At 44.1% G+C, this 17,923-nt stretch overlaps 1 protein-coding gene across 15 annotated transcripts in view; it reads left to right on the forward strand.

Moving 5' to 3' along the window:
- Positions 1–17,923, forward strand: part of CASK (calcium/calmodulin dependent serine protein kinase) — a 508,902-nt gene that overhangs the window by 169,775 nt on the left and 321,204 nt on the right. For all 15 annotated transcript variants that reach the window (XM_073616292.1, XM_073616297.1, XM_073616294.1 and 12 more), the window contains exon 5: positions 6,234–6,306. In XM_073616292.1, coding sequence (XP_073472393.1) covers positions 6,234–6,306 — 73 coding nt within the window. The remainder of the gene's footprint in view (positions 1–6,233; positions 6,307–17,923) is intronic.

Here is a 17,923-nt window from a genome sequence, read left to right on the forward strand (position 1 = left end):
TATTTCAGTCTTTTTTATTCATTTATTTTTTTATACGTTTTTCAAATCATCAAAGAACAGCAAGTCGAATACAGACAAAATCTCTCGGATACAAAAACAAGGCACACGTGTCACCCATAACAATACAGTGCACTCGGAAAGTATTAACAGCGCTTCACTTTTTCCACATTTTGATATGTTACAGCCTTATTCCAAAATGGATTAAATTCATTATTTTCCTTAAAACTCTACAAACAATACCCCATAATGACAACATGAAACAAGTTTTTTTGGAATCTTTGCAAATTTATTAAAAATGAAAAAATCACTTGTACAGAAGTATTCACAGGCTTTGCCTTGACACTCAAAGTTGAGCTCAGGTGCATCCTGTTTTCACCGATCATCCTTGAGGCTGGGTTCACACTGGTGTGACACGACAGCCGTCCTACTTTGGATCCGACTTTGCCCTGCGACATGAAGCCGGCATGTGTCCGACTTTCAATGATAGGGGATCCGTCTTGGATCCCCGCCAATGCCCGGCATTGGTTGGTATTAGGGGGAACTCCGCGCCAAATTTTAAATAAAAAACCGGCATGGGTTCCCCCTCCAAGGGCATACCAGGCCCTTGGGTCTGGTATGGACCTTGAGGGGAACCCCCTACGCCGAAAAAAACGGCGTGGGGGGTCACCCCCAATCCATACCAGACCCTTATCCGAGCACGCAGCCCGGCCGGACAGGAATGGGGGTGGGGACGAGCGAGCGCCCCCCCCCCCCCCTCCTGAACCGTACCAGGCCGCATGCCCTCAACATGGGGGGTTGGTGCCTTGGGGGAGGGGGCGCGCTGCGGCCCCCCACCCCAAAGCACCTTGTCCCCATGTTGATGAGGACAAGGGCCTCTTCCCGACAACCCTGGCCGTTGGTTGTCGGGGTCTGCGGGCGGAGGGCTTATCGGAATCCAGGAGCCCCCTTTAATAAGGGGGCCCCCAGATCCCGGCCCCCCACCCTATGTGAATGAGTATGGGGTACATGGTACCCCTACCCATTCACCTAGGGAAGTGTCAATAAAAAAAAACCACAGTACACAGGTTTCAAAATTTAATTTATTGGGCAGCTCCGGTATCTTCTTCCGACTTCTCCGACTCCGGTATCTTCTTCCGACTTCTCCCGGTGTTCCGCCTCTTCTCCCGGGCCCCGCCGCTATCTTCTTCCAGCTCTATTGCCAGCGAGGGGCCTGGTCTGCTGCCGCTGTCTTGTCGCCGCTGTCTCACCGCTTCTTCTCTTCATCTTCATCGGGTGATGACCACGCCCCCTTATGCCGTCACAGTCCCAGCATGCCCAGGGACTGTGACGGCATAAGGGGGCAGGGTCACCGCCTATATAAGTCAGAGCAGAGCGCACAGAGAGCATTCCAGCCGGGGAGAGCGTCATGTCAACATCGGAAGAAGAGATGAAGAGAAGAAGCGGCGAGACAGCGGCGACAAGACAGCGGCAGCAGACCGGGCCCCTCGCTGGCAATAGAGCTGGAAGAAGATAGCGGCGGGGCCCGGGAGAAGAGGCGGAACACCGGGAGAAGTCGGAAGAAGATACCGGAGCTGCCCAATAAATTAATTTTGAAACCTGTGTACTGTGGTTTTTTTTTATTAACACTTCCCTAGGTGAATGGGTAGGGGTACCATGTACCCCATACTCATTCACATAGGGTGGGGGGCCGGGATCTGGGGGCCCCCTTATTAAAGGGGGCTCCTGGATTCCGATAAGCCCTCCGCCCGCAGACCCCGACAACCAACGGCCAGGGTTGTCGGGAAGAGGCCCTTGTCCTCATCAACATGGGGACAAGGTGCTTTGGGGTGGGGGGCCGCAGCGCGCCCCCTCCCCCAAGGCACCAACCCCCCATGTTGAGGGCATGCGGCCTGGTACGGTTCAGGAGGGGGGGGGGGGCGCTCGCTCGTCCCCACCCCCATTCCTGTCCGGCCGGGCTGCGTGCTCGGATAAGGGTCTGGTATGGATTGGGGGCGACCCCCCACGCCGTTTTTTTCGGCGTAGGGGGTTCCCCTCAAGGTCCATACCAGACCCAAGGGCCTGGTATGCTCTTGGAGGGGGAACCCATGCCGGTTTTTTATTTAAAATTTGGTGCGGAGTTCCCCCTCAAGAACATCTGAGCACAAGTCGCGTGCCGAAGTCGGATCATGCAAGACGGCAATCCGACTTTGATCCGACTTCAATGATAGTCAATAGGCTGAAGTAGGATCAAAGTCGGACCAAAGTAGTACAGGGAGCATTTCTAAAGTCGGAACGACTTGTGTCGGACCAGTTAGGACGGCTCCCATAGGGAAACATTAAATTTCACACGTCATGCGACATGAGCTCTCAATGTCGGAGCGTTTGTCGGACCAGTGTGAACCCAGCCTGAGATGTTTCTACAACCTTGATTGGAGTCCACCTGTGGTAAATTCAGTTGATTGGACATGATTTGGAAATACACATACCTGTCTATATAAGGTCCCACAGTTAACAGTGCATGTCAGAGCACAAACCAAGCCATGAAGTCTAAAGAATTGTCTGTAGACCTTCAAGACAGGATTGTATCGAGGCACAGATCTGGGGAAGTGTACAGAAAAATTTCTGCAGCATTGAAGGTCCCAAAGAGCACAGTGGCCTCCATCATCCGTAAATTGAAGTTTGGAACCACCAGGACTCTTCTAGAGGGGGCCTCCCAGCCAAAGTGAGCGAGGAAGAAGAGCCTTAGTCAGGGAGGTTACAAAGAACCCGATGGTCACTCTGACAGAGCTCCAGCGTTTCTCTGTGGATATAGGAGAACCTTCCAGAAGAATAACCATCTCTGCAGCACTCCACCAATCAGGCCTATATGGTTGAGTGGCCAGATGGAAGCCACTCCTCAGTAAAAGGCACATGAGAGCTCACTGGGAGTTTGCCAAAAGGCACCTGAACGACACTCAGACCGTGAGAAACAAAATTCTTTGGTCTGGTGAAACAAAGATTGAACTCTTTGGCCTGAATGGCAAGCGTCATGCCTGTAGGAAACCAGGCACTGCTGCTCATCTGGCCCATAGCAATCCTACAGTGAAGCATGGTGGTGGCAGCATCATGCTGTGGGGATGTTTTTCAGCAGCAGTAACTGTGAGACTAGTCAGGATCGAGGGAAAGATGAATGCAGCAATGTATGAAGACATCCTTGATGAAAACCTGCTCCACAGTGCTCTGGACCTCAGACTGGGGCGAAGGTTCATCTTCCAACAGGACAATGACCCTTAGCACACAGCCAAGTTCACAAAGGAGTGGCTATGGGACAACTCTGTAAATGTCCTTAAGTGGCCCAGACTTGAATCTGATTTGAACATCTCTGGAGAGATCTGAAACTGGCTGTGCACCGATGCTCCCCATCCAACCTGATGGAGCTTGAGAGGTCCTGCAAAGATGAATGGGAGAAACTGCCCAAAAATACATGTGTCAAGCTTGTAGCATCATACTCAAAAAATTTGAGGCTGTAATCAGTGCAATAGGTGCCTCAACAAAGTACAGGCAGTCCCCGGGTTACAAACAATATAGGGACTGTAGGTTTGTTCTTAAGTTGAATCTGTTTGTAAGTTGGAACAGGTCAATTTTTTAAGTGTAGCTCCAGACGAAAAATCTATTTTTAAGCTTTTTGGATAGCATAGGGAAGGGTTATCACCCCTGTAACATTTGTTTTGCTGTCTGCGCCCCTATTCAGAAGATTTCACCTCACTTTCTGTCCCAATGACAATTGGATTTTGAAAATTTTGGGCTGTTAGGGAAACAAGGATTGGTGATAAAGCATCAGTGGAGACACCTTTTTCCCATATTAACTCTTACAGGAGAGAATTTCCCTTCCTAGGGGTAGATTTCCTCTCACTTCCAGTTTTCTCCCTCCGTTTGTAAGTAGGAGTCGTTTGTAAGTCGGATGTTTGTAAGTAGGGGACCGCCTGTATTGAGCAAAGGCTGTGAATACTTATGTACATGTGATTTTTTTTTTTTTTTAGTTTTTTATTTTTAAAACCTTTTCAAAGTTTTCAAACAAACCTCTTTCACGTCATTTCCATTTTGGAATGAGGCTGTAACACAACGAAATGTGGAAAAAGTGAAGTGCTGTGAAAACTTTTTGGCTGCACTGTACACCTGTGCATTTTGTCCTGAAAATTGATTCTAAAGAGGCCATGAACATCATCTGCGCACTGCTTTTTAAAAATAAGGCGTTTCCGATTTTTACATGCATTGCTTGCATTTTCTGGCTCATTGAAGCCAATGAAAATGCATGAAAAAACATATGTAAAATATGCATTAAAGAACATGAAACACATGAAGTGTAAGTTTCACCATTCTGAGAACATTGAAACTTATACAGGGCTATTTTGAATGTCTGCAGTGTTTCTCTTTTAGTTCACTTATAACGATAAGTACTCGCCACCTATGATAAAAACAATTTTTCAATGGCCACCACCTCTTGTAGTTGACTCTGCTTTTCAAGCAGCAGTTGCACTGATGGACCAGAGAAATTTCCTGGAGGTGCAGGAAATGCCTTTGATCCACGTCTTGACAAATTATTGTCCTCTTGAAGGATGCAGGTAAGCTTAACGTAGAACTATAGGCAAAACCTTTTTTTTTTTCTTCCATTTTGGATAGAGCAAGGAAGGGGTATAACGCCTGTCAATTTTTTTTTTTGCCATCTGTGTCCCATTGCAGAGATTTCCCCTTCACTTACGGTCCTATAGCCAAATAGGAAGTGAGAGGAAATACCTGCAAATTAAGGGATTTTCTTTGGGGGACCCCCAGGTCACCAGAACTAGTGTCCCCATTGGAAGATTTCCCCTCCTATTACTTTTCTGGGGACAACCCAAAATTTGGGATTTTCTTTTACTTTCACTTTCAATGATATGGTAAACAGGACAAATAGAGAGGGTGAATCTCCCGAACAAGGGCACAGACAGCAATAAAAACTGACAGATATTCTAATCTCTCTACACTCTATCCAAAACTAAAAAAAAAAAAGTTTTGCCTTTAGTTATACTTTAAGGTTAACCATAATCCAGTTAAGCTTGCGTTTGACACAGTCAAGCGCTATCACACGCTCCTTCCAATGTTTCACAATAGTTATCCTGGCCACTAAAGTCCATATACAGCAGTGGTCCTCAACCCTATCCTCAGGGCCCACTAACAGGCCAGGTTTGCAAGATAACTGAAATACATCACAGGTGATATCATTTGCTGCTCAGTGATTGCAGTATTCTAGTCTACATCTCCCCAAGGTAAATCCATAAAACCTGGCCTGTTAGTGGGCCCTGAGGACAGGATTGATGACAACTGATATACAGGATCAGGTGTTTGGAGTCCTTTGGGACCCCAGGAGGTAATTTTTTGAATAAAGCTAGTTTGGGAGATCTATGTATATGTACCTTCGTTACCGAACGGATAAGATTAAAAATTCTGAACCAAAATCTGAGTACTTTGAGGCATTGCCACCAAATATGGTACATGGTCCCAAGTTGGCCACAGTTCCTCCAACAGGCTGGTTAAGCTGACAAGTGTATTTTTGCAATCTTTGTGGGCACCAGGTACCATCTTAAGGTTTTTGGAATTAGACTCTATCAATGTATTGATTAATATTTTGGATAGGACTTTAGCAATTTCCTGCCATTCAGTTAATTCAAGGGAGATATTCATGTCTTTTTTTCAAAGTCATATAGGGGAGTTTGCAATTTGGGTCTGTCAGTGAGGTATGGAAAATGGATATACATACTTTGTCAGGTCTCCAGACTGACATGATACTTCAAAAGGTGTAAGCGTCAGAGGGCCCACAAGACATTTTAAGTTCACATTGGACAAAAGACATAATTTGATTACAGCAGTGTTTCAATGTATATGGTTTATCGCTATCAAGGAAGTCTCCCATTAGTTTAAACTTTTTACTTTACGTGACCTTTGTTATAGTTTTGATTAAATACACAAACCTTTCACCTTTAATGGCAATCGCCCTTTAATAATCACCTATGTAACATTTTGTTTTTGTTTTTGTTTTTGCAATCAAATGCCAAATTTTGGTAAATGCAGGACTTAAAGATTATAAAGTTCAACAGGACCAAGTACAATCAAAGCATTGGATTTGTTTACCTTAGCTGGAAACTCAAGCACCAGAGTAGAAAAATAAATAACATTTTTTTTAAAAAGACATTGACTGGATTTACCCTTAAATTATGCATTTGTATTCTGCTTCTTTATAGTCATTACATGCGGCAAATACTGGAAGCTCTACGCTACTGTCATGATAACAACATCATTCACAGAGATGTAAAGGTAAGAAAGAGATAAATCATGTCAATATAGCTACGTTTTGTTTAACCACCTGCCAACCGGGCCAATTCTGACACTTCTCTCCTACATCTGAAAATCGACTTTTTTTGCTAGAAAATTAGAACTAGAAAAAAATAACTATATGTGTGTATGTATATGTATGTGTGTGTGGAGAGAGAGAGAGAGAGAGAGAGAGAGAGATGGCTCCAAACTACGGTACTTAAAATTCTCCATTGACGACTCTTTAAATGCCTTTAAGGTTACCAGTTTAGAGATACACAGGAGATCTTTGCGACAATACCTCAAGTGTGATGCGATCACCGTTTACATATGTGTGCGGGAGTAACATACGTGTTCGCATATGCGAATAACCACAGGGGGTCGGGGACACTTAAACTATTTTTATTTTTTTTTTAATCCTTTATTTTATCCAAAACGTCATTGCTATTACAAGGGATGAACAACATGGGCCTTGTCAGGTCCTCTTTATGGAGTGATCTGGGGTTTATTAGACCCCAAATCTTTCCTTTGGCCTCAAATGCAGCTGATCAGACACAGACTGTTCTGATTGGCTGCTTTAATGTCCGCTAACGGCTAGGTAAACAGAGAGGCAGAACCGGAAGCAACAACATACTCGTCGCTTCTGGGTTCGCAGAGAGGGAGGAACACTGTCAGTTCCTCTCTCTGTTCTGTCAGCCCCTGGTTGCACCGCTCTCAGATGCTCGATCAGACGTCAGAGCCTGGGAATGGTGACGGGAGGGAACCCACTTCCTCCACCCATAGAACTGATCGAGTGGCTGTTCAATCACTTCTGCAGTACAAGGAATCGGCGGCTGAAATTTTTCATACTGGGATGATGCCTGCAGGTGCAGGCATCATCCCGGTATAACCACTGCAAACCAAGGGCGTCCATGGACATCCTAGGTCAGCAAGTGGTTAAGTTATCTGCAGATGTCCTCACATTGAAAGTTTTTCAATATATTTGGTTAACCACTTCTCTACCAGAGCCATTTTTTTTCCTCTGTTCTTTCACACATGCCTAAAATGCATATTTTTGGGCCTGAAGATTTTACCCCACAAGCATATTTTCATATTTTACGTTTTTTGAAAGTAATGACCCTGGAGGATAAAATGGTTGTAGCTGCAAAGTTTTTTACATTACACAATATTAGCGTAAATTTTTATCAAATGCAACGTTTCTGTAAAAAATAAAAGTAATTTTAGTGTCCAGAAACACAACATTTTACCAAATTTCTGTTGAGTATAAAAGACAAAGTTGCGACAATTAAATATATACGAAACATGTCAAGCTTTAAATTTGTGAACACCCGTGAAATGGCCATGAATTATAGCTTCACCTCACGTGTGGTGCAATTGTTTTCACACATAGGCACACCTACTGCATGCACTTATGAACTTATGTTCTTATGTAAAGGTGGGGGGACAAAAATTTTATTTGTTACTTTTTTTGTTAACTGATGTGATATCACACGTTAATGACAGGTTCTCTTTACTAAGAGGTCTATTAGATATTTCTCCTCTACACCCCACTGCAGCTACTGGAGCACAGATTGTGCTCCCTTAGATGCCTCCCTGGCTACATCAACTGGGAGGTGACAGAGCTAAATCTGGAAGTGAAGTCCTATATATTCACCGTTCCCGTCAATGCCCAACCCAGCATGCTGCTTCCTTTTGTGCAGGTGGGACAGCGGAGACCAGGATATACAGCTTAGATGGGGGAATGGTAGCTTCAGCAGGGTGTGGTAGTGATCAAGCTACTTTAGGCTGGGTTCATGCTGGGGCGAACACAGACATCGCATGTGATTCGCACCTCATTGCTGTGCAGATGACATGCAGTATCTGTGCGATGCAAATTCAGCCATACAGTTTACATTGCTGAATGCACATCGCAAAATGGCAAAATGGTGCAGGACCCTTTTTTTGGTTCACACTGAAATCGGATTGCATGAGTGTTCACACCCATGCGATCCAATTCCTGTACCATTTCACAGTTCGCACTACGATCTGCGAACAGATCTGGGGGTGTCATTAACTTTACATTGATACCTGCAGCGGTTCACAAAGGGCAGTGTCAACTGCCTGCGAGTGACTTGCGATGCGGGAACCTGCACTGGAATGGCTCTGGTTAATGCATCGCACAGGTGTGAACCCAGCCTTAGAGCTGATAAAATCACTTCCACCTGAATGTTCACAGTCAGCTTAAAGTGGTTGCAAACCGCTGGATGTTTGTTTTTTTTTTTGTTTTTTGTTTTTTTCCCCTTTCCTTACTCTGCAAGGTAATCTCATAATGTGTTAGTATGCATCGCATACTAGCACATCATGTTAAACTTTAAACAAACCTCTTCCAGTGCCGAGATATCAGTGCTGCAGGCCCTCCCGTCTTCACGGGTTGGCGGACTCCGGCTCTGTGACTGACTAGAGCCGCGATGACGTCACTCCTGGGGATGCGCGCGGGAGCTGCCATTCACGGCACAGGGCTCTGAGGGACCGGCACAGGAGGCTGTTCCTTCAGAGCTTGAAATGTGATATAAAAGAGAAGTTACGCTGACCCCAAAAACAAACAAATGTGAACGAGTGATAGATAGCTGCTAGTACACAAACAAACCAAGTTCCATCAAATATAAAAAGAATACGTGCAGCGCTAAAAAATGAGTGAATCAAACATAAGATTAGTGACTGAAACCAAAAATTATGATATTATTCTACACAATAATAAACACTGGTGAAGTGTATATAAATGTCCAAACAAAATGTGTTGAATATAAAAATGTCCAGTAACAATAAGTTAAGCTCCACAGACTGCAGTCAAAAACTGGAGTCGATGCATAAAGGAGTCTTCTCAGGCAGAGGGGGTGCTTGGACCCATATTGTTAACTGGAGACTGGAAAGCACATCAATCATGGGCAACACGACATAAACATCTAGAGTAAAGTACTCTTACCAGAGCGAGTGGGACGTATCAGCCATATAGCAGTACGTCTATCAGAGCTTGTGGAAGTAGCCTCCCGTGCACTCTCTCCAAGGATTCTCCCTTCAATCACGATCTCCGATCGGCCAGGTTATCACTTGAATCGCGGTCACCGATAGCCAGGACAGTCACTGGTGGAGGTGAACAGCTCTCTCGCACGCTCTCAGGTTCCAGGCAGGTTCAAAGGGACCAATCATAGATGAAATCATGGAGAAAAAAGAAAAAAGGGGCTCCACATGGCGCAGATCAAAAATAAAGGGATTTATTGAATAAAAAAACCTTATAAAGTAAAAAGTGATCACTAGATAAAAATTGGTGGCAATGTGGAAAGCTGAACGCCCTACGCGTTTCGACTACAGAGCCTTCAACTGGGGCATGAAACAGCCTCTCCACATTGCCTATATATATAGACTGTGGACACCATTGTAAATTCATTGGATCCGCCCCCATCATGGCGGGACCGGAAGTGCGAGATTGAGTGGTAAAAACACCATAAACAGGCTACTTATGATATTAATATGCTATCAATCCCCTGTAAACCAACATACTACATTAGGTTGAAAGTATATAATAATTCCAGGGTAAGACCAGGGTGTAAACAGTGGTAAAAGGTCCCGAAAATCGAAGTATCGAGTCGGCTTGCGTTCCAAGCCTCACACTAGCTGGAGAAACCTGCGTGCCAAAAGCCTAAAGCATGTGACCGGAAAGGGAATAACAGCCGGCGTACCATGCGCCGCTGATGTTTCTAACGGTCATCGCTGGGAGCGTGCATTCCAGGTCTCAGAGGGAAGTAAGGAGGAGATGCACGCCGACAACCAATGCGCCGCCGGCAACTCCTCCACTCCCTCCTATGGGGCGTGCGCTCCAAGCCTCTTAGTGGAAGGAGGCAGACGGCCGCTCCAAAGCCAGCCTCGTCAGTGGTCGGAACCAAACGGGCCAATCACTGACATGCTGGACGGATAGGCCACTCCCCCTCCTGTCAGTGGAATGCTAGTCTAAAGATCACGGTGCGCACTGTTATGGCAACGCTAAAAAACACGGCGCGGATTGCTATGGCAACACTAAGAAACAAATGCCAGAGCAGCGCCGCCGCATTGAAACTGTAATTTCTTGCCTCTGGAACGTGACCACAAATGAAAAAATCATATAGGTGACGTTTCACTTAATGGTCTGATGTGGGGAGGGGGAGGGATGTTAACCCTTACACTGTATCATAGAGTAAATATGAACTCAACCAGTTGTATATCAGAACTCTAATCCCTGCAGCTCTGATGCAGTAATGCAAATTCAGGTCACAAAAAGTGATGACCAGACAATGCCACATTATCAGACTGACCAGGGGGGGAAACCCTACGGTCCTAGAATGGACAAATGTGGTATCTAATATGTCTGGTATCAGTAAACCAGGGTGAAAATATATAACCAAACCCAAAACAGAGTCAATTAACACAAAGGAACGAACTCACAAAAATAGAGGACAATATACTCCGCACATACAGAAAGAAAGCGTATATGATGTGGAAGTGAAAATAAAAATGGAAAAAGTTGAAATAAAAACCCCAATAACACTCATAACTATATCCTGAAAAGTAACTGTAACCTAAAAAACGAATAATAAACAGGGACAAAAAGGTAAGGGGTGCGTCACGGTTCAAGAACCAAAGTGTCTCTCACGCACGGTTAATAAAACTATTAATGTCCCATTCGACATTCATGCCGTGCGGAGTGAAACACCTGAGCTCGTAAATCCAGTACGTTTCGAGCTGCGACACACCCCTAAGACAAGACTCGCCCATCCAGTGGGGGACAAATTTGTCTATGATAATAAAGGAGGTGCCTGTAGGGTCCCTATTATGACTTTCCAAATAATGGCGGGGAACACTATGCTTAATACAGCCTTTCTTAATTTTGGCAATGTGTTCATTGACCCTAATGGATAACGTTCTAGTGGTGCGCCCGACATACTGTTTACCGCATGGACATGTGATAAGATAAACATTATGTCGGGTAGCACATGTAGTAAAGTGTTTCATGTTATACTCTCTAGATGTTACTGTAGAGTGGAAAGTCGTTGTTTTGCGTCTCCCACTTGTGTTGTGTAGACACACATTACACTTTCTACATGGGAAATATCCCTTACAGTCTTGAAAAAAAGAGATGGACCGGGGGGATCAATAACATTGGGGGCAATCTCCCCCTGAACTGAACGTGCACCCCGGAAGATAATACCGGCCCGATCTGGTAGAACGGGACCTAGAATACGGTCGCTTTTCAGCACCTTCCAGTGCCTGTCTATAATCCTTTTGACTTCTCTATGTTGGGTAGAGAATGCAGTAAAAAACGACCATTTATGGGGGTTATCACCCTGTACTTTGGGATGGTCAATCAAAAGTGAATTCCTGTCTACATCCCCGACTTCCTTGATGGTATTATCAAGGTCAGATGGTCTATATCCCTTTTCTAGGAATCTTTTTGGCACTGTAACTGAAAGTCCTCGGTATTGCTACAGTTTCGTCGCAACCTGAGGAACTGTCCCTTAGGGACAGATTTCAGCCACTGTTGATGGTGACAGCTGTCCACCGGGATGTACCCGTTGCGATCTGTGGGCTTAAACGTTTTAAGCACCAGTTGCCTATTAACTATAGACACTTCAAGATCAAGGAAATGTATGGTCTCAAGACTAGCCTCAAAACACAGAGAGATGTTTCTATCGTTGGTGTTTAAATGATCCATATACTGCTCAAGTGATTTGAGGTCACCCTTCCATAGGAGGAGGATGTCGTCTATATATCTAGCCCACAGAACCAACTGTGGTGGTCTGCAGGCATAGACGACATCCTCCTCTCATTCACAGAAATTATGTTATGGAGCTCCTCAGGTTTGCTACAGAACATAACTATTTCTGGTTTCAGGGAACTTATTACTCTCAGATTAAGGATGTGGCCATGGGGGCTAAATATGCCCCCAGCTTGGCCAACCTTTTCATGGCCCTATGGGAGGAGGATGTCGTCTATGCCTGCAGACCACCACAGTTGGTTCTGTGGGCTAGATATATGGACGACATCCTCCTCCTATGGAAGGGTGACCCCAAATCACTTGAACAGTAAATGGATAATTTAAACACCAACGATAGAAACATCTCTCTGTGTTTTGAGGCTAGTCTTGAGACCATACATTTCCTTGATCTTGAAGTGTCTATAGTTAATAGGCAACTGGTGCTTAAAACGTTTTTTAAGCCACAGATCGCAACGGGTACATCCCGGTGGACAGCTGTCACCATCAACAGTGGCTGAAATCTGTCCCTAAGGGACAGTTCCTCAGGTTGCGACGAAACTGTAGCAATACTGAGGACTTTCAGTTACAGTGCCAAACTCTTAGAAAAAGATTCCTGGAAAAGGGATATAGACCATCTGACCTTGATAATACCATCAAGGAAGTCGGGGATGTAGACAGGAATTCACTTTTAATTGACCGTCCCAAAGTACAGGGTGATAACCCCCATTAATGGTCGTTTTTTACTGCATTCTCTACCCAACATAGAGAAGTCAAGAGGATTATAGACAGGCACTGGAAGGTCCTGAAAAGCGACCGTATTCTAGGTCCCGTTCTACCAGATCGGGCCGGTATTATCTTCCGGGGTGCACATTCAGTTCAGGAGGAGATTGTCCCCAATGTTATTGATCCCCCCCGGTCCATCTCTTTTTTTCAAGACTGTAAGGGATATTTCCCATGTAGAAAGTGTAATGTGTGTCTACACAACACAAGTGGGAGACGCAAAACAACGACTTTCCACTCTACGGTAACATCTAGAGAGTATAACATGAAACACTTTACTACATGTGCTACCCGACATATTTATCTTATCACATGTCCATGCGGTAACGTACTGGATTTACAAGCTCAGGTGTTTCACTCCGCACGGTATGAATGTCGAATGGGACATTAATAGTTTTATTAACCGTGCGTGAGAGACACTTTGGTTCTTGAACCGTGACGCACCCCTTACCTTTTTGTCCCTGTTTATTATTCGTTTTTTAGGTTACAGTTACTTTTCAGGATATAGTTATGAGTGTTATTGAGGTTTTTATTTCAACTTTTTCCATTTTTATTTTTATTTTCACTTCCACGTCATATACGCTTTCTTTCAGTATGTGCGGAGTATATTGTCCTCTATTTTTGTGAGCTCGTTCCTTTGTGTTAATTGACTCTGTTTTGGGTTTGGTTATATATTTTCACCCTGGTTTACTGATACCAGACATATTAGATACCACATTTGTCCATTCTAGGACCGTAGGGTTTCCCCCCCTGGTCAGTCTGATAATGTGGCATTGTCTGGTCATCACTTTTTGTGACCTGAATTTGCATTACTGCGTCAGAGCTGCAGGGATTAGATTAGTTCTGATATTACAACTGGTTGAGTTCATACAGTGTAAGGGTTAACATCACTCCCCCTCCCCACATCTGACCATTATGCTGTGCCCATCCTGTGAAACGTCACCTATATGATTTTTTCATTTGTGGTCACGTTCCAGAGGCAAGAAATTACAGTTTCAATGCGGCGGCGCTGCTCTGGCATTTGTTTCTTAGTGTTGCCATAGCAATCCGCGCCGTGTTTTTTAGCGTTGCCATAACAGTGCGCACCGTGATCTTTAGTCTAGCATTCCACTGACAGGAGGGGGAGTGATCTATCCGTCCAGCATGTCAGTGATTGGCCCGTTTGGTTCCGACCACTGACGAGGCTGGCTTTGGAGCGGCCGTCTGCCTCCTTCCACTAAGAGGCTTGGAGCGCACGCCCCATAGGAGGGAGTGGAGGAGTTGCCGGCGGCGCATTGGTTGTCGGCGTGCATCTCCTCCTTACTTCCCTCTGAGACCTGGAACGCACGCTCCCAGCGATGACCGTGGGAAACATCAGCGGCGCATCATACGCCGGCTGTTGTTCCCTTTCCGGTCACATGCTTTAGGCTTTTGGAACGCAGGTTCCTCCAGCTAGTGTGAGGCTTGGAACGCAAGCCGACTCGATACTTCGATTTTCGGGACCTTTTACCACTGTTTACACCCTGGTCTTACCCTGGAATTATATACTTTCAACCTAATGTAGTATGTTGGTTTACAGGGGATTGATAGCATATTAATATCATAAGTAGCCTGTTTATGGTGTTTTTACCGCTCAATCTCGCACTTCCGGTCCCGCCATGATGGGGGCGGATCCAATGAATTTACAATGGTGTCCACAGTGTATATGTGTGTGTGTATGTGTGTGTGTGTATATATATATATATATATATATATATATATATATATATATATATATATATATATATAATGTGGAGAGGCTGTTTCATGCCCCAGTTGAAGGCTCTTTAGTCGAAACGCGTAGGGCGTTCAGCTTTCCACATTGCCACCAATTTTTATCTAGTGATCACTTTTTACTTTGTAAGGTTTTTTTATTCAATAAATCCCTTTATTTTTGATCTGCGCCATGTGGAGCCCCTTTTTTCTTTTTTCTCCATGATTTTGTCTATGATTGGTCCCTTTGAACCTGCCTGGAACCTGAGAGCGTGCGAGAGAGCTGTTCACCTCCAACAGTGACTGTCCTGGCTATCGGTGACCACGATTCAAGTGATAACCTGGCCGATCGGAGATCGTGATCGAAGGGAGAATAATTGGAGAAAGTGCACGGGAGGCTACTTCCACAAGCTCTGATAGACTTACTGCTATATGGCCGATACGTCCCACTCGCTCTGGTAAGAGTACTTTACTCTAGATGTTTATGTCGTGTTGCCCATGATTGATGTGCTTTCCAGTCTCCAGTCAACAATATGGGTCCAAGCACCCCCTCTGCCTGAGAAGACTCCTTTATGCATTGACTCCAGTTTTTGACTGCAGTCTGTGGAGCTTAACTTATTGTTACTGGACATTTTTATATTCAACACATTTTGTTTGGACATTTATATACACTTCACCAGTGTTTATTATTGTGTAGAATAATATATCATTTTTGGTTTCAGTCACTAATCTTATGTTTGATTCACTCACTTTTTAGCGCTGCACGTATTCATTTTTATGTTCCTTCAGAGCGCATGTACAGTAAATATCTCCTAAACGGCACTGTTTTTTTACACTACCTATATTTACACTAACTATAGGTAAAATTTTGTGATGGAAGTTTACTTCCACTTTAAGAATTGAGAACAGCAGACTCCCAAGCAAGGCATACTATAGAGAACCAGCAGTAGTGTTGCAATATTTTGCCATTTACTCAGACATGAGGGGTGGACCAGGTCGATTTTGGAGATTGTCCCATAGCAGAGGGCTGTAAAAACTCATTACCCCTTTTTTAAATATGAAAGACTACCTGAAAAAAAATTCACTGAAAATAATATATAATGCATGTTAATGTGTGTCATTAATAACAGCGCAATTGTACAATTTTTAGCTTTATTATCAAAAGTTGTCTGTGTAGCTCTCGGCAGTAATTTATAGATAGATCCTTAGGGGAACATAACTTACATCTACCATTGTTTTAATGGTATTTTCAGCACCCTGAAAAAGCCTCAAATCAGTCTTATTTTATTGTTAGACATTACATTAAATGCTATCCAAGACCTCTTTCACACTGGGGCCGCCCCTGCGTTCACGGTAAAGCGCTGCACGTTTTAGCTCAGTTTAAGGGGCGCTTTTCGGCCGCTAGCGGGGTGCTTTTAACCCCAAAAAAGGTGTTAAAAACTCCCGTGTTGCGGCTCTTCCGAAGTGCTGCCCATTCATTGCAATGGGCAGGGGCATTTGGGAGCGCTGGCTCCCAAACTGCCCCAAAGATGCTGCTTGCTGGACTTTTTCTAATGTCCCGCAAGAGCTCCGCCCGAGTGTGAAAGCACCCATTACAATGAATGGGAGGCAATTTTCAGGCGCTTTACAGGTGCTAAAATGCCTGAAAACTGCCTCAGTATGAAAGGGGTCTTGTAGGAATGGCATTTGCATTTTTTTTGTATATATAGAATGTATTCATTAAAGTTGGGCTTGTAGCTTTATCATTCAAAATAAAAAGAGAGAACGGTGGTTTCCTTCGGCTTTGGAATATGTAACATCCTGTGTCTAACCACTAAAACGTGGTTAACCTGAGGAAAATGCGTAATTTGACTAAGAAAAAAGAGAATTGAAAAGCTGGAAATTTTAAAGTGTATTAGCTTGCTAGGGCAATAAGTTTAAACGATACTTTGTATATTTAAAGTGATTGTGCTAGCAGGGGTTCTAACCCTCCCCTGCTCTATTACAAAAAATTTAAGGGAAAAAAAAGGAAATTATAAGTTTAATTTGCTGCATATGTATGAAATTGAGCTTCTGCAGCAAAGTTATGTACATTCAAATTTCTCTCAGGGCCACAACTCATGGCAAGACACCCCCTCTGTGTGTTGCTGGGCCACTACAAAACACTGCACAATAGAGTGCACCTTAACCAATTCCTGTCCAGCCGTTAATGTAAATTTTCGTTGGTGTGCATTGGTCACTTGTCATGGCTTCTAGAGTGCACAGATTGGGTTACAGGACTGTTCTGGTGACAAATAAGTACATTTATTTATTTTTACATGCTGTTACCAGAGCAAGTGCAGTGGTTTTGTTCTTTTTTTTGTTTATACATGTTTTAATAAGGGGAAAAAAAAGGTGATTAAATAACACCTAAAGAACGCTCTGTACAGAGGTGTAAACTGCTTGTATGCTTAAATGTTAACACCGCTAAGGTTTGTAGTTATGCTCCGTTCACATGGAGTGGAGTGTGCTCCAATCAGTGGGTCTGTCAGCGTTATACCTGGCTGGGTGTAAACAGACTCCGCTGTCCTTTTACATCAGGATACCTTCAAACCGGTCCGCATAAATGAAAATGGGGCGTTTTAATCCCCCCCGAAGACCTTGACGGACTCGGAGGTAGGTGGGTAAACGGATCCGTCTGTCCATAGGGTTTCATGGGCCTTGCCATCAGGTCCACCTGAAAAAACTGACAAGCAGACCTAATCACAATGGCCGTGTAAAAGGGGCCTTAGGGTTATAGACCAATTGTGTGCAGACATACTAACAATTGTATAATATAAATTGTTGTAATAGTTGCTGCTATTATATTTGTATTTTATTTATTTTTTATTTTTTTCTAAATGATGACTTGGCCACCTCTTTAAGCACTTGCTGTGGTGGTGAAATAGGTGAGGGAACTTACACGAAGGCCCAGCAGAACTGATATGATGAAAAAACATGTGAGCTACAGAGGATGGCTGGAAAATTATTGTCAACAGTTAATTCCCTGCACTGCTGCCCTGCTATTCCCTGTCAATGTATATCTGCAGTACTGGTGTCTAATAGTGTGTTGATTATGCTGACAGCTCTCCTACTTGTCCTGCGTTTAGACATACATTGTTAAAATCGTAACAGTTTTGTCACTGTGGGCACTGCCAGATGCCACAGAGAGAGGTTGCAAGGGGGGCCCATAAAATGATTGTTATGCTCCCCCACTGTCCACAATTAGACCTTGCTATCACTAAAATCACATATAAACTTGAACATATTAAAGGAGTTGTAAACCCTCAAGGTTTTTCACCATAATGCCTTCTATGCATTAAGGTGAAAAAACTTATGCGATGCAGC

The sequence above is a fragment of the Aquarana catesbeiana genome, linkage group LG02, assembly GCF_042186555.1.
Source record: "Aquarana catesbeiana isolate 2022-GZ linkage group LG02, ASM4218655v1, whole genome shotgun sequence".
Lineage (NCBI taxonomy): Eukaryota > Metazoa > Chordata > Amphibia > Anura > Ranidae > Aquarana > Aquarana catesbeiana.